This window comes from Gavia stellata, unplaced genomic scaffold (assembly GCF_030936135.1).
Source record: "Gavia stellata isolate bGavSte3 unplaced genomic scaffold, bGavSte3.hap2 HAP2_SCAFFOLD_34, whole genome shotgun sequence".
Taxonomy (NCBI): Eukaryota; Metazoa; Chordata; class Aves; order Gaviiformes; family Gaviidae; genus Gavia; species Gavia stellata.
This window is the reverse complement of record NW_026776320.1, coordinates 1,348,992-1,365,788: the sequence shown is the minus strand read 5'-3', so window position 1 is coordinate 1,365,788 and position 16,797 is coordinate 1,348,992. Positions and strand designations below refer to the sequence as shown.

At 51.5% G+C, this 16,797-nt stretch overlaps 1 protein-coding gene across 1 annotated transcript; it reads right to left on the bottom strand.

The window, feature by feature from the left end:
- Nucleotides 1-4,551: 4,551 nt before the first annotated feature.
- LOC132320851 (outer dense fiber protein 3-like) lies at nucleotides 4,552-7,990 on the bottom strand. Its single transcript, XM_059834475.1, has 6 exons — nucleotides 7,885-7,990; nucleotides 6,883-7,083; nucleotides 6,560-6,661; nucleotides 5,725-5,846; nucleotides 5,153-5,293; nucleotides 4,552-4,638 (listed from the first exon to the last, which is right to left on the bottom strand). Exons 1-6 carry the CDS (start codon nucleotides 7,988-7,990, stop codon nucleotides 4,552-4,554), a joined length of 759 nt encoding a protein of 252 aa, XP_059690458.1.
- Between the last annotated feature and the right edge of the window lie 8,807 nt (nucleotides 7,991-16,797).

The window sequence follows — 16,797 nt, the reverse complement described above, 5'->3', positions numbered from 1 at the left end:
TAGTTTAGATCTTTCAATGCCTTTTGTGTTTCCTAAGTCAGGAAAGCCTTTTGATTTCAGTGCTGTCCTCTATATCCAAGGGAGAGTTGGTTTTGCTCTTTGTGTCTGTTTGTTTTTCCTGTTCGTAGTGGTTTGGAAGCCCAGGTTTTAATAGGGTAGCATTGCTTAAAAGCCAGTGGTGGAATACGGATTATACATACTCGTTCCATAATCCGGCCATAGCCACAGTCCAGCTACAGCAGCAGAGGCAAATAAGCCCGACTGTTGCATATGCCCTAAAAGCCCATCCTCTTCCAGAAATCAACTCCCCTGGGTATCTGTCCCATTGAATTCTCAGTGGTACAAGGACGGGCATCTACGTTAGGAATTTTCACTGAAGAAAGGAAGGATACCACCCTGCTGCCAAGAAGGGTTTGTCGCTAGTCTGAAAGGAGACCCCTGGGTCTATCTACTGCTATCTACAAGAAAAAGTGTTACAGCCCTCTGATAGCATGTGGCACTAAGTTCCACCTGTCTGTAACAGGTTTTATCCCACAGTTAGGGGTTGCAGAACTAGAAAGAGCTATTGCAAATGTGTCAAGGGAATTAGAAAAAGCCATTACTGAAAGCACAGCTAGCATTACAGCCCTACGGGAAGAAATCAAATTATTATCACAAATGGTAATATAGAATCCATTAGCCCTAGACCACTTTTTAGAAGTACAGGACAGAGTATGTGTATCATTGAATAACAGCTGCTGGGGTCTTATGTAAATCACGCCCGGAAAAGTGAAACTGATAGAAGCAAGTGTCTCTAGTGATCTCCTTGCCCATCCACCTGTGGTCACATCTACCTGGCTGGCTGTGCCTCCTCATCCCATGCCCACCTCTAGCAAATGAAGGTGGGGTGTTGCATGGGAACATTTTACAGTCAATGTTCAAAGCATTCCTGAGTTAGGACTGAGAAAGAAATGAACCTGTGTGGCATCAGGTGCTTGTTAACGTCATCACACTTAGCAAAAGCCTTCCTAGAAGATGGTCTCTCCTGGAAGTCCCTCTGCAACCACGCTGAAATTGAGATGCAAGAATAAACTCATTACCGTTGCTGCACACTTACCATCTCCCAGGGGAAAGTCACTGAGCGTGGAAGGCCATAGCAGGAATCAAGTGTCCTGGACGTTTAGTAGGGCCTGCTGAGGGCTTCTCATAAATGAGTGGTTTAGGCCGCTTAAAGAATCACCATCAAGGGTATTGGGAAAAGCGATTTTAATAGAAGTTTATAAAAATGCGACTCAACAGAATTCGATGGCAAGGTTCACTCTACTACTTACTAAAACATACAAAGGGAAATCAAATGAGAATCAACTCAGAATGATTTATACAGAGGGAGAGAGCGGAGAAACAAAGGGGTAAAGAATAAGGAAGACCCTCCCATTGAGTCACAAGGTTCAGAATGGACTCCCTTGCTTTCTAAACTTCTCAAAGAGGAGATTAGCTGCCGCTGAACCCAGACTCATTCCAAGGCTTGGTCAACGCTTTCTCTCTAAAGGAAAAGAGAAGGTACAAGGGATGAAGAGTTCCTCCCGTTGAGTCACGAGGGTCGGAATTGACCCCCTTGCTTTCTAAGCTCCTTCTCAGAGAGCAGTCTAGGTGCGGTTAGGTGTAATCCTAGTCCCAGACTTGGTCAATGCGTTTCATCTAAGGATTATGTGTATTTAGCAGCAATTTGAGGTTCATTCACCATTTGAGGTAAATTATAAGATTTAGGTAGCACTTAATCAAGGATTAATTTTAGGATTTACAAAGCGAGCTAATCACAACAATAGCCTGAAGCGAGCTAATCACAACAATAGCCTGATTACAGATTGATCCACACACGCACGCACACAGACATAAAGCTATAGATACATATACAAAGGTATACCTGTTAAAAATTCCCCTCGAGTTCCGTGAAATATTCACTTCAAATGTCTCAGTATTTCTCAGGGGGCCAGGGTTGAGCCTCCAGGAGGGGAGGGTTTCAGCCCAGGTTTCGTCGCCAGCTTTCGGTGGCAGTCCTCCAAATTTCACAAACTGGAGAGTTTGCGAACTCTGAGAGGCGTCCCACTTGGAGGGAGATGCTGGTCGCAGCCCGCTGCGGTCCAGGAGAGCTCAAAGGGCCTCCCTTGGGACCGCTGTTTGTAGGTTTGCAAGATGATTGGCTTTAGTCATTAGTAAAATGATGGCATTTCGGTAACCGTGGTGTCGTTCCACTTGGGTTACGATCCTGATAAGGAGTGCTCCAGGGCTGTTAGGGAATGACAGATCATCCCATGCTAACACTAATGCCAAAGCTGAACCCCTCACCAGATGCCTGAAGCCTAAACCCTCACCCAACTCCCTAATCCTGTCCCTCACCCTCCCTCATCTTCAACCCCTCTCCTAAGCCTAACTGATGTTTCCCAGGATCTAGAAGCAGGGCAGGGATTGTGAGGTTCTGAAGGGAAAGGCCAGGGAGATGAGATGAGAGGTTAGGCAAGAGGAAGGTGAAGGCATAGGTGACATTGCCGGAGAGTAGGTTGTGATGTCATTTCTGCCAGAGGAAGCTGGCTGGTGAGGAGCAGCATTGTGAGGATGCTTGTGAGTGACATCAAAGAGAGAGATGGGACAACGGGGTAGGCCAAAGGAGAGGCATGTGAGAGGGACAGCACTTGCTTGTTGTCTGTGAGGTCCCTACCCCTCAAATGCTAGCCTTAACGGCAGCCCTCACCTCTAGCCTTAATGGCAGCCCTCACCTCTAGCCCTAACCCAACCCCTCAACCCACAAAGCTAGTCAGTGCTCAAATCAATTACAAGAAGCTCTAAGCAGAATCACAAACCCTCACGCTGAGCCTCACCCTGATCCCTAACCCTAAAAGGGGAGCTCTCAGCCCTAGCCCTGCCCTGAGCACAAAGCCCAAAGCAGAAACTCTCCCCAGATGCCCGAACCCAAGCTGCTAACATAAACCCCTAACCCCTAAGCCCTAGCACCCTCCCTCGAAGCCCCTAACCTTCCACCTGTCCTCCATGGCACTGCAGATGCCATTCCGCGTGCAAATACCAAGAGAGAGAGAGCACTGCAGGTGAACACACTATCGCAGAAGGAGATACCCCTGGAGGTGCAGATGTCGATGCAGATACCTTTGCAGATGGATGATCCATTCCTAGTAACATTGCAGATGCAGGTGCCACTGCAGCACATGAGTCTTTCCTGGGCCCTGTGCACTTTCTAAGGTGCACTTTTATAAGGCGACCTGGAGGACGCATCCATCATCAGGTCTGTTGATGTCATCAAATGGGGAGGAGCATTCCTGTGCCTTAAGGATGCCATTCAGAGAAGCCCTGCCAGGTGGGAGGGATGCCTTGCCACAAACCTCCTGAAATTCCACAAGAACTAGCACTGGGTCCTGCACCTGGGCCAGACCGGCCCCCTCCAGTGATATGGGCTGGGGATCATCTGACCCGGATGCAGTTCTGTGGAACATACCCTGATGCTCCTGGGTGACAGAAGACAAAACACCTTCCAGCAGTGTGCCCTGGTAGCAAAGAAGTGTCCTGGGCTGTATGAACAGGGGCCTCACCCAAAGATGGAGGGAAGTGATTATCTCCCCTTACTCGTCACTCATTAGACCACATGCACAATACGGGGTCAATTTTTGGGCTCCCAGTACAAGAAAGATGTTAATAAGTGGGAGCAAGATCAGCAGAGGGCCATGAAGATGCTCGGGGCCTGGAGCACTTCCCTGCAAGGAGATGCTGCAGGACAGGGCATTTTCATTCTCTAGAATGGGAGGGCTTTGGGACCCTGCCAGCAGCCTGGCCAGTCCCTAGACAGAGGTTTTCAGGAAAATGGATCCAAATTCATCCCTGTGGTGCTTGGCAGGAGGAAAACAGACAATAGTCTAGACGATGTTGAAATATGAAAGCTTCAGGCTAGAGGTAAGGAAAACCTTCTTCCCCTTTGGAGCAGCCCAGCATTGAAGCAGGTTGCCCAGAGGGGCTGTACCATCTTCATCCTGCCATATTGCCAATTCCTTAGTGGATAGCTAGCTTTTATAAGGCAACCTGGAGGACGCAACCATCATCCTGTCTGTTGGATTCTTTCTCCTTAACGGTCAGTGTTTTGGGGACTTGCCTGTGGCATTTAGCCCATGGCAAGAGGTCACGCAGAGCAGCTGTGTTTCTGGCCCCACCCTGGAGAGAAGCCACCTGCGTGCACTGAAAAGGGGGGGTGCCGAGACAGGCTGTGTCCCTGGGGGCAAGCCTGTGCCTGCGGGATGCTTGGCCATGGGGTGAGAGCATGTAGGGAAGGGCTGGACTGCTTTCACGGGGCAGTGTTTAGGTTCGGTCAGGTGAAACGGTGCTGTCAGAGCTCTCTGCCTTGCTTATGCTGTTGATCTCGGTGCTCTCCTCTCGTCCTTGTCTTGCAATGTTTTGGCTGAGGCATAGACATGAAATGGAGGGAGCTGATCGTCCTCACTCACGCACATGCCCTCTCCCTGCAGCTGAAGGTGACCAGACAAGGTCTTTGCGGGGGGTGTTGTTTTATTAGTCTCATATCAGAGGTATTAGAGGAATTGTGTAGAGGGAATGTCGGAGTCCAAAAGTGGGAGCAGGTGCCTGGGGCTTGATCAGCGTCACCTGGAAGGGGAAAAGTGAGGAAAAAAAAGGGTGACCGTGGTGCCTTGTTCTTAAGAAGACTTGTCTTCAGAGAAGGCCGTCTGGCATAACAAGTTGATGTAGGTGCATTTGCCCAGAGCTGAGCTGGCACCGGAACTGGCTCCAAGTCCAGAGTCCTTCTAGCTCCAGCCAGACTTTGCTAGATGCCCCTGCCCTCCCAGCTGATCCCCAGTGCATAAGAAAGGTCTGCTCTTGGGTCTGCTCGTCCCTTCTGCGGCGGTGTGTCCTCCTGAAGAGCTTGTGATGTGTGAGCGCCTATCAGCATTGAATGGCTCAGCTAGGGGAGATGCAAAGATGGGGGTTTTGGCCTCCCTCTGCTCGGCTTTGGGCCAAGGCCAGGGAGCAGGCCTGCTGTCCTGTGTTTTGTCACTCCAGTAAGGTGGTCTTGAGTTCTCAGAAGCCCCGTCGGAAGGGGGAGATGCTTAAGGGTTGGTTGTTGCAAAGCGGAGGAGGAGAGGTGGGCAGGCTGCCTTACCTTTCCCGGGTGGTAGTCTGCTGGCCCCGGCTTCACTGTTTTGTCGCCTCTGAGTCTACTGTTGGTTCCCATCGTGTACACGGGAGCCCTTTTTTTGTAGACGTCCAGTTCCACCTTGGGGAATGCAGCAGGACCTGGCGTCTGTAAGAGAGGCAGGGAGGTTGTTGGGTACAGAAGGCGGGTGTTGATTCTTGCTGGGTGCCCACACGGGCTGTGCTACTTGAGCTGGCTGGCCAGAGAAGTGGTGTGAGAGGCACGGAGCGATTGTAACAAGGGAACCTCCATTTAACCTGCCAAGAGGCAGATTTCCCAGACGAGGAGGGAGATTCCCATTAGTGCCGATGAGCTTTGCCCCACCAAAACCGTTAGTGTTAGGAAACGAGGGACCGCAGGTGTCGGCAGAGCCTCCCCTTTCCCGCTGTTAAGAGCAGGAGAGCCAGGGGACCCAAGGCTTCTTGGGTTTTGCTGCTGGTGCAGGGAAGTGCGCGTTAAGGGAGGCTGCAGCAGGCGCTGGAGCCCTTCTAACCTGAGCTTCAGCTGCTGACGCGAGAGAGCAGAGAAGCATAGCTCACCTTGGAGAGGTCTTCAGCAAAGCCATTGTGCTTACTCTTCCCTTTCATGGAGTAGCACGGGCTGGCGTGGGTGTAGGCTGTGTTGGGTCCCACCAGCCGAGGCAGGGTGTAGGTGCCAGGACCTGGAAGGGGAATGGGAAGAACGCCTGTGTGACTCCTGCGGGGAGAGCAGCAGCGCTGGGGTGGGAGAGGAGCAGCCTGTCAAGGCTGCTGCCAGGAGCAGGAAGGATGTTTTGCCCCTCCTCCCAATGTATTCGTCTTCGGTCACACGTGGCATGTGTCGGCAGCTCCAAGCCTGAGTTGCCGCTTCTTCTATGGGATGAGAGAAGTTGGTGGTGTGGAATAATTGCTGGAGGTAACTTAGGAATTAGATGTATATTCGCATTTTACGGAAAGGCACTATTCACTAATCTAGCCGTGAGAGTTCTCACTGAACGCCATAAATCCCTTAAGTGTGGCCATGCTAGGTCATGGAACACGACTGGACTGAAAGTGCATGGTGTTACGAGTGCATCCATAATCGTGAGAGTTCAATACATTGAACGCGACCGGACTTGTAACACAGAGCATTGGGCATCACTCAGAATCTAAGCCTCGCCGCCCCCAGCCCCTCTGATATTTGAGGACAAGCTGGAACGCAAGGGGGTTTATTTTCTGCCAAATTGCCTTGCCCTTTAGCGCAACAGGTGGTCTGGGACGTCAAGCAAGCTTGTCAAGAGGCCGTTGTGTCCTGCTGTGCAGGCTTTTCCCTAGGCCTGTTGAATAAGCTGTCCAGCAGATTTTCCTGGGAGGACACACAGGCTGCAAGTGTGTGTATTTCCCCAAGTTCCCCTACCTGGAGTTTGGTCGGTTTTGACAGCCTTGTGCCGGAAGGCCATGGACTGTGCCGGCGCGCATTTGTAGAGGTGTTTGTTGGCCTTGTCGGTGGAGTAGTCGCCTAGGGCAGAGGAGAAATGGAGAAAAGCAGTGAAGCTGAGCTCTTTTCCTCAAGCCAAAGAGGAAGGGTCAGGTGGAGGTCTCAGCCTTGTTTGCTTTCTGTCTGGAAACCTCTGAAGCTCCTTCAGGGCGTGAGCTGATGGTTTTGTACCCCGGTAGCACAGGGCAAAAGGAAGGCGTGCTTGTCTTGCCTGAAAGAAGTGCTGGAGAAATGGTACTCACTCGGTCCAGGGGTGACCTCGGTCTTTATCTTGGGAAGTCCGCACATGTGGTGTGCTGGAGCCACGTACTTCCCGTTCCTGGTGATGGAGGGCTGGACATAGTACCGAGGACCCGGAGAACAGCTGTCTGCGACGGGACGTTTGGCCCCTTGAAACGTGTACGCAGGCGCTTTGGTTTTGCTGGGATTGTGAGCCAGGTAACCTAGGAAGAAAAGCCTGTGAAAGGACACCTGCCTGCAACTGCCTATTTAAAGCTAGTTTCTAAGTGGAGGAGTCGGAGTTGCCGGCCTCAAGAAAGTCCCTTCCTGTGTGACTTTTTCCTCCAAGGAGGATACCAGCAGGCCAATACAATGGTACAACGACCTCCAGCAAGAACAATGTAGGCACTGTGCAATTAATCAGCATATCTCCAAAATGCTATTGTTATGAAGTAGTAACCCCCACAACAGTTGCTAAGTTAACTTAAAGCAAACGTAAAGATCGCTTCCGTGACGTTTTGCTTTCCCAGCGCCCTGATGGAAAAGAAAATGAAACTTTACTGCTATGACAGAGGAGGAGAAGAAGAAAGTGAAGGAGAAGAAGCAGAGAAGTTGAAAAAGAAGGAGAAGAAGAACAGGAAGAGAAGATGAAGTACAAGAGGAGAAGATGAAGGAGGAGAAGAAGAGAAGGAGGAGAAGCAGAAAAAGAGGAAGAGGAGGAGGAGGAGAAGAAGAGAAGAAGAAAAGGGTGAAGTGGGAGCAACAAGTTTGTGGCAAAGATACAGAACAAGCTTCCTCCTGTGCACTCAGGCGTTAAGGGGCTGCTAAGGCCACCTCTGGGCTTTGCAGAGCCAGGCAGCTCTTCTCCGGGGCTTTCCCATGAGCAGCCTGAGCTTCCTCTGGCAGGCCTGTGTCCTTGCTGCAGCTGAGAACATGGAGGATTGGAGCAAAGGGGAACGGGGCAGTGGCTACTTGTCCCCTGGAGGTAGTGGATGTGGCGCTCCCCCCTTGTATGGTGGTTTTACCTGTGGTCCCGGGGATTGAGTACTTGGGTCCTGGGCTGGTAAACTGGGCCATGATGGGGCCGCGTGGGCGATGAGGTCTCCAGGTGCCCACCCAGGCTCCGTCCATCTTGGAGGTGGCTACAAAGCCTATGGCAAGAGCAGGAGAGTTGTTGAGGGGCTTCTCTGACAGAGGTCCGGTGTGAAACCTCCCCGGGAGGAGCAGCGACGCGTCACCTTTCTCAGCCTTGGCCATCGGACTGGGTGCGGACGAGCTCGTTGGCTGCTGCAGCTCTCGGTTGCAGAGCACAGTGAGGGTGAGGGCAGGCAGCGATCGGGCAGGAGAGGCTGTGCTGTCAGCTGCCAGGTGGCCTTGGGAAGAGGCCTTCACTCATCATGGGGACGCACTGTGACATCATACAGGCTCCTGGCGCCTGGCATACGTGCTGTTGCGTGATACGGCTGATCAGGAGCTGGGGTTGTCCAGCTTGCAGGGCTAGACCTTCATGAGGTCTGCATGGCAGAAACATGCAAGGAGGGAAAAACTGATGTGATTTGTGCATTTCATCTAGCAGCCTTAGACTGTTGGGCTCACGTAATAGCATGAATGTGCATTTGAGCACCTGGAATTTTCTATTTCGTGTCTTATTTTCCAGATGTCCCTGAATCTACCTTTTTTTTCTTGGGGAGGGCAAATTGGGCCTGATGTTAGTAAGAGGAAATTGCTGCTGGCGGCTCTCAGTTACCAAGGCTGAGGAATACCTCTGCAGTGCCACTTTTGGGAGGTTGTCCTTGGAAACACAGGCACGAGAGGCCTTTCCCAAGGTGCAGAAGAAACCGTGCAGACTTGTGTGTACTTTCTTGGTTATGCAAGGAAAGCTAGATGCCAGCCACAGATCAGGAGCGTTTTCACATTTCTCCCCAGGAAGTCACATGTCCTATATTACATGGGTTTCTCATAGGAATAAAAATTGTGAGAGGGCACAGAAGGGTTTCTGTACTGGGCCTGGCTGGGATGCAGGTAATTTTTTTCCTCGCAGCCTGCATGATGCTGTCTTGAGTATTGAGGGTGAATAGGGAATGGGAATCAATGAGAAATGCAGGAATGAAGGGATGTCTTGCAGCTGTGCTGGACAGCGTGGAACTGTTTGAGGAAGAGGTCAGCAAATGGGATGATCTGGAAGAAAAAAATGTGACAACTTTCCTAAGGAAGAAGTCTTTTTCTCAGAGTAATGTTCTTGCAGCTCGTCAGCTTGGCCCCATTTCCACCCTTTTTGTTTGTCCACTTGTCTAATTCTGTACTGCCAACAGTTCAGATAGTACAGAATCATAGAATCACAGAATCATTTAGGTTGGAGAAGACCTTTAAGATCATCCAGTCTAATGGCAAATAAACACTGCCATGTCCACCACTAAGCCATGTCCCTAAGTGCCACATCTACACCTCTTTTAAATACCTCCAGGTACCACTTCCCTGGGCAGCCTGTTCCAGTGCTTGATAACCCTTTCAGTGAAGAAGTTTTTCCTAACATGCAATCTAAACCTCCCCTGGCACAACTTGAGGCCGTTTCCTCTCGTCCTATCACTTGTTACCTGGCAAAAGAGACCGACACCCACCTGGCTACAACCTCCTTTCAGGTAGTTGTAGAGAGTGATAAGGTCTCCCCTGAGCCTCCTTTGCTTCAGACTAAAGGACTGCAGTTCCCTCAGCCGCTCCTCGTAGAACTTGCTCTCCAGACCCTTCACCAGCTTCGTTGCCCTTCTTTGGACTCACTCTAGCACCTCAGTGCCTGCCTTGGAGCGAGTGGCCCAGAGCTAATCACAGTATTCGAGGTGCGGCCTCACCAGTGCCGAGTATACAAAGGTACAATCATTTCCCTAGTCTTGCTGGCCCCACTGTTTCTGATACAAGCCAGGATGTCATTGGCCTTCTTGGCCACCTGGGCACGCTGCTGGCTCATAATCAGCTGGCTGTTGATCAACACCCCTAAGTCCTCTTCCACCAGGCAGCTTTCCAGCCACTCTTCCCCAAGCCTGTAGCGTTGCATGGGGTCGTTGTGACACGAGTGCAGGACCTGGCACTCAGCCTTGTTGAACCTCATACGATTGGCCTCGGCCCATCGATCCAGCCTGTCCAGATCCCTTTGCAGAGCCTTCCCACCCTCAAGCAGATCAATGCTCCCGCCCAACTTGGTGTCGTCTGCAAACCTACTGACGGTGCATGCAATCCCCTCATCCAGATCACTGATAAAGATATTAAACAGAACTGGCCCCAATACTGAGCCCTGGAGAACACCACTTGTGACCGGCCATCCACTGGAGATAACTCCATTCCCCACAAGCCTTTGGGCCAGGCCATCCAGGCAGCTTTTTACCCAGTAAAGAGTATGGCTGTCCAAGCCATGAGCAGCCAGGAGGAGGAGGAGGGAAAAACAAGAGGTCACAGGAAGGAAGAGAAGGAGGAGGCAAAGGAGGCTACAGGAGGAAAAGGGAGAAGGAGAAGGAGGAGGCAACAGGAGGCCACAGGAGGAGAAGGCAAAAGAATGCAAAACGAGCCAATAAGAGGTGGTTTCAACATGAGGAAACAGCAGGAGGATGAGGAGGCAAAAGGAGGCAATAGGAGAAAGGGGAGGAGGAGGAAACAGGAGGCAACAGGAGGCAAAAGGAGGAGGAGGAAGAAGAGGAAAAAAGAGGCAACAGGAAGAAACAAGAGGAGGAAGAAGAGGAGGAGCAGGAAATGGGAAGCAAAAGGAGGGAACAGGAGGAGGAGGCAAAAGGAAGCAATAGGAGGAGAGGTTACAGGAGGCAATAGGTAGCAAAAGGAGGACACAGAGGAAGGAAGAGGATGAGGCAACAGGAGGTAACAGGAGGCAACTGGAGGAGGAGGAGGATGAGGAAGCAACAGAAGGCAACAGGAGGCAGCTATAGGTAACAGAAGGAGGAGGAGGGAACAGGACGAGGAAGAAGAGGAGGCAACAGGAGGAGGAGGAAACAGGAGGCAAAGGAGAAGGAGCAGGAGGAGGAAAGAGGAGGCAAAAGGAGAAGGTAGAGGAGGATGTAACAGGACGCAGGTGGAGGCAGTAGGAGGACAAGGAAAAGGAGGCAAGAGGAGGCAGTAGGAGACAACATGAGGAGTGGGAGGAAGAGGAAACAGGAGGCAACAGGTGCCAACATGAGGAGGAAGAGGAGGAGGAAGAGGAGGAGGAGGAGGAGGAGGGAACAGGAAGCAACTTGTGGCAACAAGAGGAGGAGGCAAGAGGAGGCCACAATAAGAAGGAGGCAAAAGAACGCAAGAGAAGAGGAAGGGACCAGGAGACAAAAGATGGAGGAAGAGGCAACAGGAGGCAAGCAGAGGAGGTGGGAAGAGGAGAGAAGAGGAGGCGAGGGGAGGCAAGAGAAGGCAACAGGATGCAAAAGGTAGAGGAGTCCACAAGAAGAAACAAGAGGAAGGAGGCTACAGGAGAAGAAGGGTGACGATGAGGAGGAGGCAATAGGAGGAGGAAGAAACATGAGGCAACAGGAGAAAATAGGATGAGGAGTAGGAGGAGGCAACAGGAGGCAAGAGGAAGCAACAAGAGGAAAGAGGAGGAGGAGGAAGAGGAGGCAATAGGAGGCCACAGGAGAAGGCAACAGGATACAACAGGACAAAGGAGGAGAAGGAGGATTCAACATGAGGAAACAGCAGAAGGAAGAGGGTGAGGAGGCAACAGGAGGAGGAGGAGGAAGAGTAGGAGAAGGAAACAGAAGGAAACCGGAGGCAACAGGAGGAGAAGGAGGAGGAGAAAAGAGGAGAAAAGAGGAGGCCACAGGAGGCAAAAGGAGGAAGAGGAGGAGGCAACAGGAGGCAATGGTAAGAGGTGGGAGAAGAGGAGGAGGAGAAAGAAGAGGAGGCAACAGGAGAAAACAGGAGGAGGAGGAAGCGGTTACAGGAGGCAACAGGTAGCAAGATGAGGAGGAGGAAGAGGAGGCACAGACACAACAGGAAGTAACTGGAGGAGGAAGACGAGGAGGACACAGGAGGCAAAATAAGGAAAGAGGAAGACGAGGAGGCAACAAGAGGCAACAGGAAGAGGAGGAGGGAGCAGAGGACAAATCATCCCCATATTCCCTCTATGTTTTAAGCACATCAAAACTCAGGGATGGAGCACCTGCCATGTCTGGCTCTCTTCAGCAATTCAGAAAATCCAAGCCTAGTGCTGAAGTCATTACTCACAGCAGTCCACATCACAACCATCGCTCCTCTTGGCCACACAGGGGAAACCTCTGGATGACAGCGGATGTCAGGACGCACTCCAGAAAGAGAAGATCAGGGCAAGAAGATCCCCGTCACCTAATTGCAAAGAAATAATTCTAGCTCAATGAAATGACTACCCAAAACAAAACACACAGAACAGCATCCACCATCAGAATTATTTCAGCGGTAGTTTTAACTGCTGCAGAGCTGCAGGCTGACGACCTTACCATCACTGTCACAGGGCCCCAGTTATCAGGAGGTACAAAGGCCCTTTTGAGAGAGTCCAATGCATGTCACCTTCTCTGAAGAGGACCTGCTGCTTACCTGTTGCCAGCATTAGCAGCAGAGCCCTCCGGCTCTCCAGCCCACACTTTCCCACCTTGTATGCAGCAGCGACCAGCTTTCAGCTGCTACTTTAACAGCTCTCTTGACCGTGCTCCTTTTCTGTCTCCCTTCCTACCTTATCAGTCAGGGTGGGCTTCTTGTCATTCTAGACTGGGCCCAGCTTCTCAGTAGGAGGACTACACTGCTGTCCCATTGCTTGCCTGTTTTAGCATACGGAAAAGAAATTACAATTAGCAAACAGGAACTCTACCCATGGCCCATATCTATCTCGTCTACAGCCTACAGCTCTGAAGGTATAGAACAGCCTATACTTATATCCTGTATCTACCTACTCCCTGAGCAGTGCAGAAAGTCAAATCAAAATTACCTTTAATAGAGCATGGACCTGGGGTGAAGCAGGGAAGAAAGAAAAGGTGGAAAAAAGGAAAAGTGTAGGCACAGAGTTGAAAAAGAAAGGTGCTGAGTTATCCCGAAGCCCCTGGCACCTGGACATTTGCTTGGCCCTGAAGCCCTGCGGGGCCTGCCAGCACTGGGGAGCCCTGGGGACAGAAGGGAAGGACAGCGGTCAGCCGCTGTGGGGAGAGGGATGGGGCTCTGTCCTTCCTTCTGGCCGCAGGAGGATGCCCTGGGCCACACCAGGACAGGGCGTCTCTCCTCCTCAGCCCTGGCGGAAGGTGAGGCCTGAGGAAGGCCCTGGGTGCTGGGCTCAGCATGGGCAGTGCGACCGGGGGGCAGAGCCCTGTCTCCGGCCAGGTGCCGGCCTGGCCGATGCGAGTGGCTCCTCCTGCCCAGGGCTGTGGCTGGCATTGCCGAAAGACCCGCATTTTGGGAAAGACTTGCCGATCCATAGCAAATCTAGGGCAGATCCCCTCCTGTCCCCTGCCCTCCCCTCCTGCCATGTCCCCTCCCCTTCCCTCCTTCCCTGCCCTCCCTCCCTGAGCAGGCCCAGACCCCATGAGCGGACCGAGGGACAGCAGAGCTGTGCACACACCTTGCACTGCTGAGAGAACAGCTCCAGGTGCAATGGCACTTCTTGAAGGCTGTCTCTCCTCAGGCCCAGTGTCCCGGCTGGCTGAGGAGCCAGCTGCAGTGGCTGGGGGCAGCTCTGTGAGGAGAGGCTCGGGCTGCCCCTGCCCACCTGGCAACAGTTGCACCATTGGCCACGGCTGAGCCAATCAGCGGAGCCAGAGGCAGCCTGTCAGTCACAGCCAGCCTGGGGTGGGGCCAGAGGGGCCAGAGGCAGATGGGCCTGAGGAGAAACTGGTGAGGTAGGGGCTGGGGGCAGCCGGGGCGAGGGGGGGCCGGGGCCGGGACCAGGACCAGGACCAGGACCGGGACCGGGACCGGGACCGGGACCAGGACCAGGACCAGGACTAGGGCTAGGGCTAGGACTGCAACTGCGACTGCAACCGCGACTGGCACTGCGACCGGGCCCAGGCCTAGTCCCAGGCACAGGCCAGGCTCAGGAGTGTTGCAGGTGCCGGAGCAGGTATCTCCCAGCATGGCGGGGCCTGTGGGGGGACCTGGAGACCTCAGCACCCACGGGCCTCGCCGTGGCCCAGTTCAGCAGCCCTGGGCCCGAGTGCTCAGCCCCTGGGAGAACCCCATAACCAGGGTCAGAGCTGTTCCTGCTGCTGCCCTGAGGGTCACCAGCCCCCAGTCAGTCCTGAGCCAGAGTGCAGGTGTCTGAGCTGGGATGAGGTGGAAGAGACTGGAAAACAGTTCATCGAGAGGAGGCGATGGGAGAAGGTCCAGTGGATGTGGTGCCCGGGCTTAGCTGACACCCTCAGTTTCATGTCTGGTTCAGTACTGTCTTGCACATTGACCAGGCCCCAGTTCAGAGCAGAAATTGTAGTTGCTAATGCTGGGTGCCAGAGGGCTGTTCCTGCTCTCTCCTCCCCGGTGTGACCTGAGCGCACGCCTGCCCTGCCTGCTCCTGCCTTGGTGCTTTGGGACCTCAGGGGTGAAAAGGAAAGACAGACTCGTGTAGTTACGGGGTCTCTTGAGGTGTCCAGGGTTTGCTTTGCTCATCGCTTCTGTAACATTTCCTGGGCTATTCACTGGATATGTGCATAGAGAGGCAACTGGGGCCATCAACTAAGTTTCCAGCTCGGGGTTTCCTCTTCCAATAAAGCATGCTTCCATTTTCTTATAGGTAACCGACTGAAAGACAGAAGCTGAAGCAGCATGTGCTTCTTGTGAAAATAGGTAACAACAGATGATTGTGTTCAGTTGATCCATAATTGCTTCCTGTGTAGGAAAACGGTACGTTAATTTAATCTTTTGTGTATAGGCAGGGCCTTGATAATGTTACTGCGTAGGCAGCAAGTATGAGGATGTCCGGTTTTCTGCATATTTGTGACTGATGTTTGTTGTTTCTTTTCCTAAGGAAAATCTTGCAGTGTACTCCCGAGGGAGAAAGAAATGCAAAGAACTGATGAAGAAAGAGCAGCCAGTCAAGGAGGGAGTGTAGGTGAGTACTGGTTTTCAATTTTCTCAACTGTGTTCTAGCCAAAAGCCTTGTCTTCAACAATTGAAATGAGCTGAACCACTGGCTATTCGTCATCCCTGCACAATTCTGTATGGTTATGGACTTTACCAGCTGTAGTCATGGACTCTGGGCCTGTCCTGTAGTGAGGTCAAAGAAGGTATTCAGGGAAAAAAAAGGTGCGTTTCCAAAACGCCTACAAGACAGAAGGCAACAGCTGGCTGCAGATGGGTGGGAATACACAGAAGTGGGCAGTGTCACTCGGAACGAGGAACAGTGATGTGGGTACAGCCGTAGCGTGACAGTTTTCATAGCCTTGAGCAGCACAGCAGGAATTTTCAGGCAGCAAGGCTGGCTGCAGGGGTGTGTGAGCAGCTCCTCCCCAGTGTGGGGATGGGAAGGGGAGAGGACAGTGCTGTCTGTTCCTGTTGGTGTGTAGCAGGGGACAGTTAGTGGAAGCTGCTTACAGGATATATAACTAAGAGCTGTCATCTTGGTACTCAGTGGGAAGTCACACGAGGAAGGAGGCTGAATCATGAAAGGCCGTATTAACTGTGTGTGTGAAGTGAAGTAGTTGAGCTGATCAGATCTCGAATAAGAGATGATTTGGGCAATACCTGGCAAAGTCAGCATCTTGTACATGTTGCGCAGACTGCGTTACTTTGACCACTGGCAAGGACAGGAGTGCGATAGGAGCGTTGGCGTGCCAAGGAATGGGGATGGAAGTGATCACAGACTCATTTCTCAGTTTTCCATGGGCTGTCTGTATACCGCATGTGAGTGGCCTTGCATTCGGAAAGAATGCCACTCTTTTTGTGAACAGAAAAAAAAAGGTAAAAAAAAGTGGTGCTTTCCAAGGAATAAAATTTAATCTGCTTTAATGAGCAGGTCGGTTACACATGGCAGAGCTAGGACTTGGAGCGAGATTACCATGCTTAGTCATACCGTTCTAACATATTAACGGTTTCCTAGGAGCTGCATCAGAGCGAAGCCAGATGAGAGAGTCTTGCCTGCTGTTAGTCACTGAGGCTGATGACAGGTCACCAGCAGTTTTGGCAAGGACAGAGCAAGATCGATGTGTATGTGTCTGTGTGCTGATTGCCTTCAGGTTTTGCAGGTTGTAGGTTTGGCAGGACCGATTGTGTTGTTAACGTGATGGTACCAGCAAAACCTACAGGCATCTGTGTAGGCATCTTGGATTTTATATGATTTGCAAAAGTACTTGAACAGTTTAATGCTCTCTTGAGGTACGGTAGTTAGAATGTCATCAGAAGAAAGTGAAGAGTACGAAGATGAAGATGGCGAAGATACTCCAAAGCGTCACAACCTCTGACAGCAGAAATGTGTCATTTGCAGTTTATATGAGCCGTTTTCCTTCAATGTACTGTTCTTTTCAAAGATTTGCAGAGGATGTTTTGCTATTCTCATCTCAGAACTCAGTGATTTTAAGTTAAAGCTCTCCACCGAGATTTAAAATAAAAAAAGTCCAATGTGACCTGGCAAGAAGAGTAATTACATAGACTCGATAGCCTTATTCTTGTAGTTTCAGTTCTCGTTAAACAGCAGGTGGGTGTTTTTTCACTTGTGCTAGGCAATGATTAAAAAAAGAAAAAAAGACCCCCCCTTGAAACTTCTTCTGCAATTAGAAGTGGGTGAGACACATCACCTTTTCTGCCTCTTCCGCTCTCCTGCTTTCTCTTAAATTTGTTTGTATCATTATTCTAAATTCTTTGCTTTCACTAGAGGCCAAGACAAGGTATTTTTTTTGGGCCGGTCATCTCCTGTCAGGCAGAGATATCCATGTAGATGTGCTCGGTCACAGAGGCCTTGCTGCAAAAGGACTAAAGTGTGGGTGCTCAGTGAATGATGC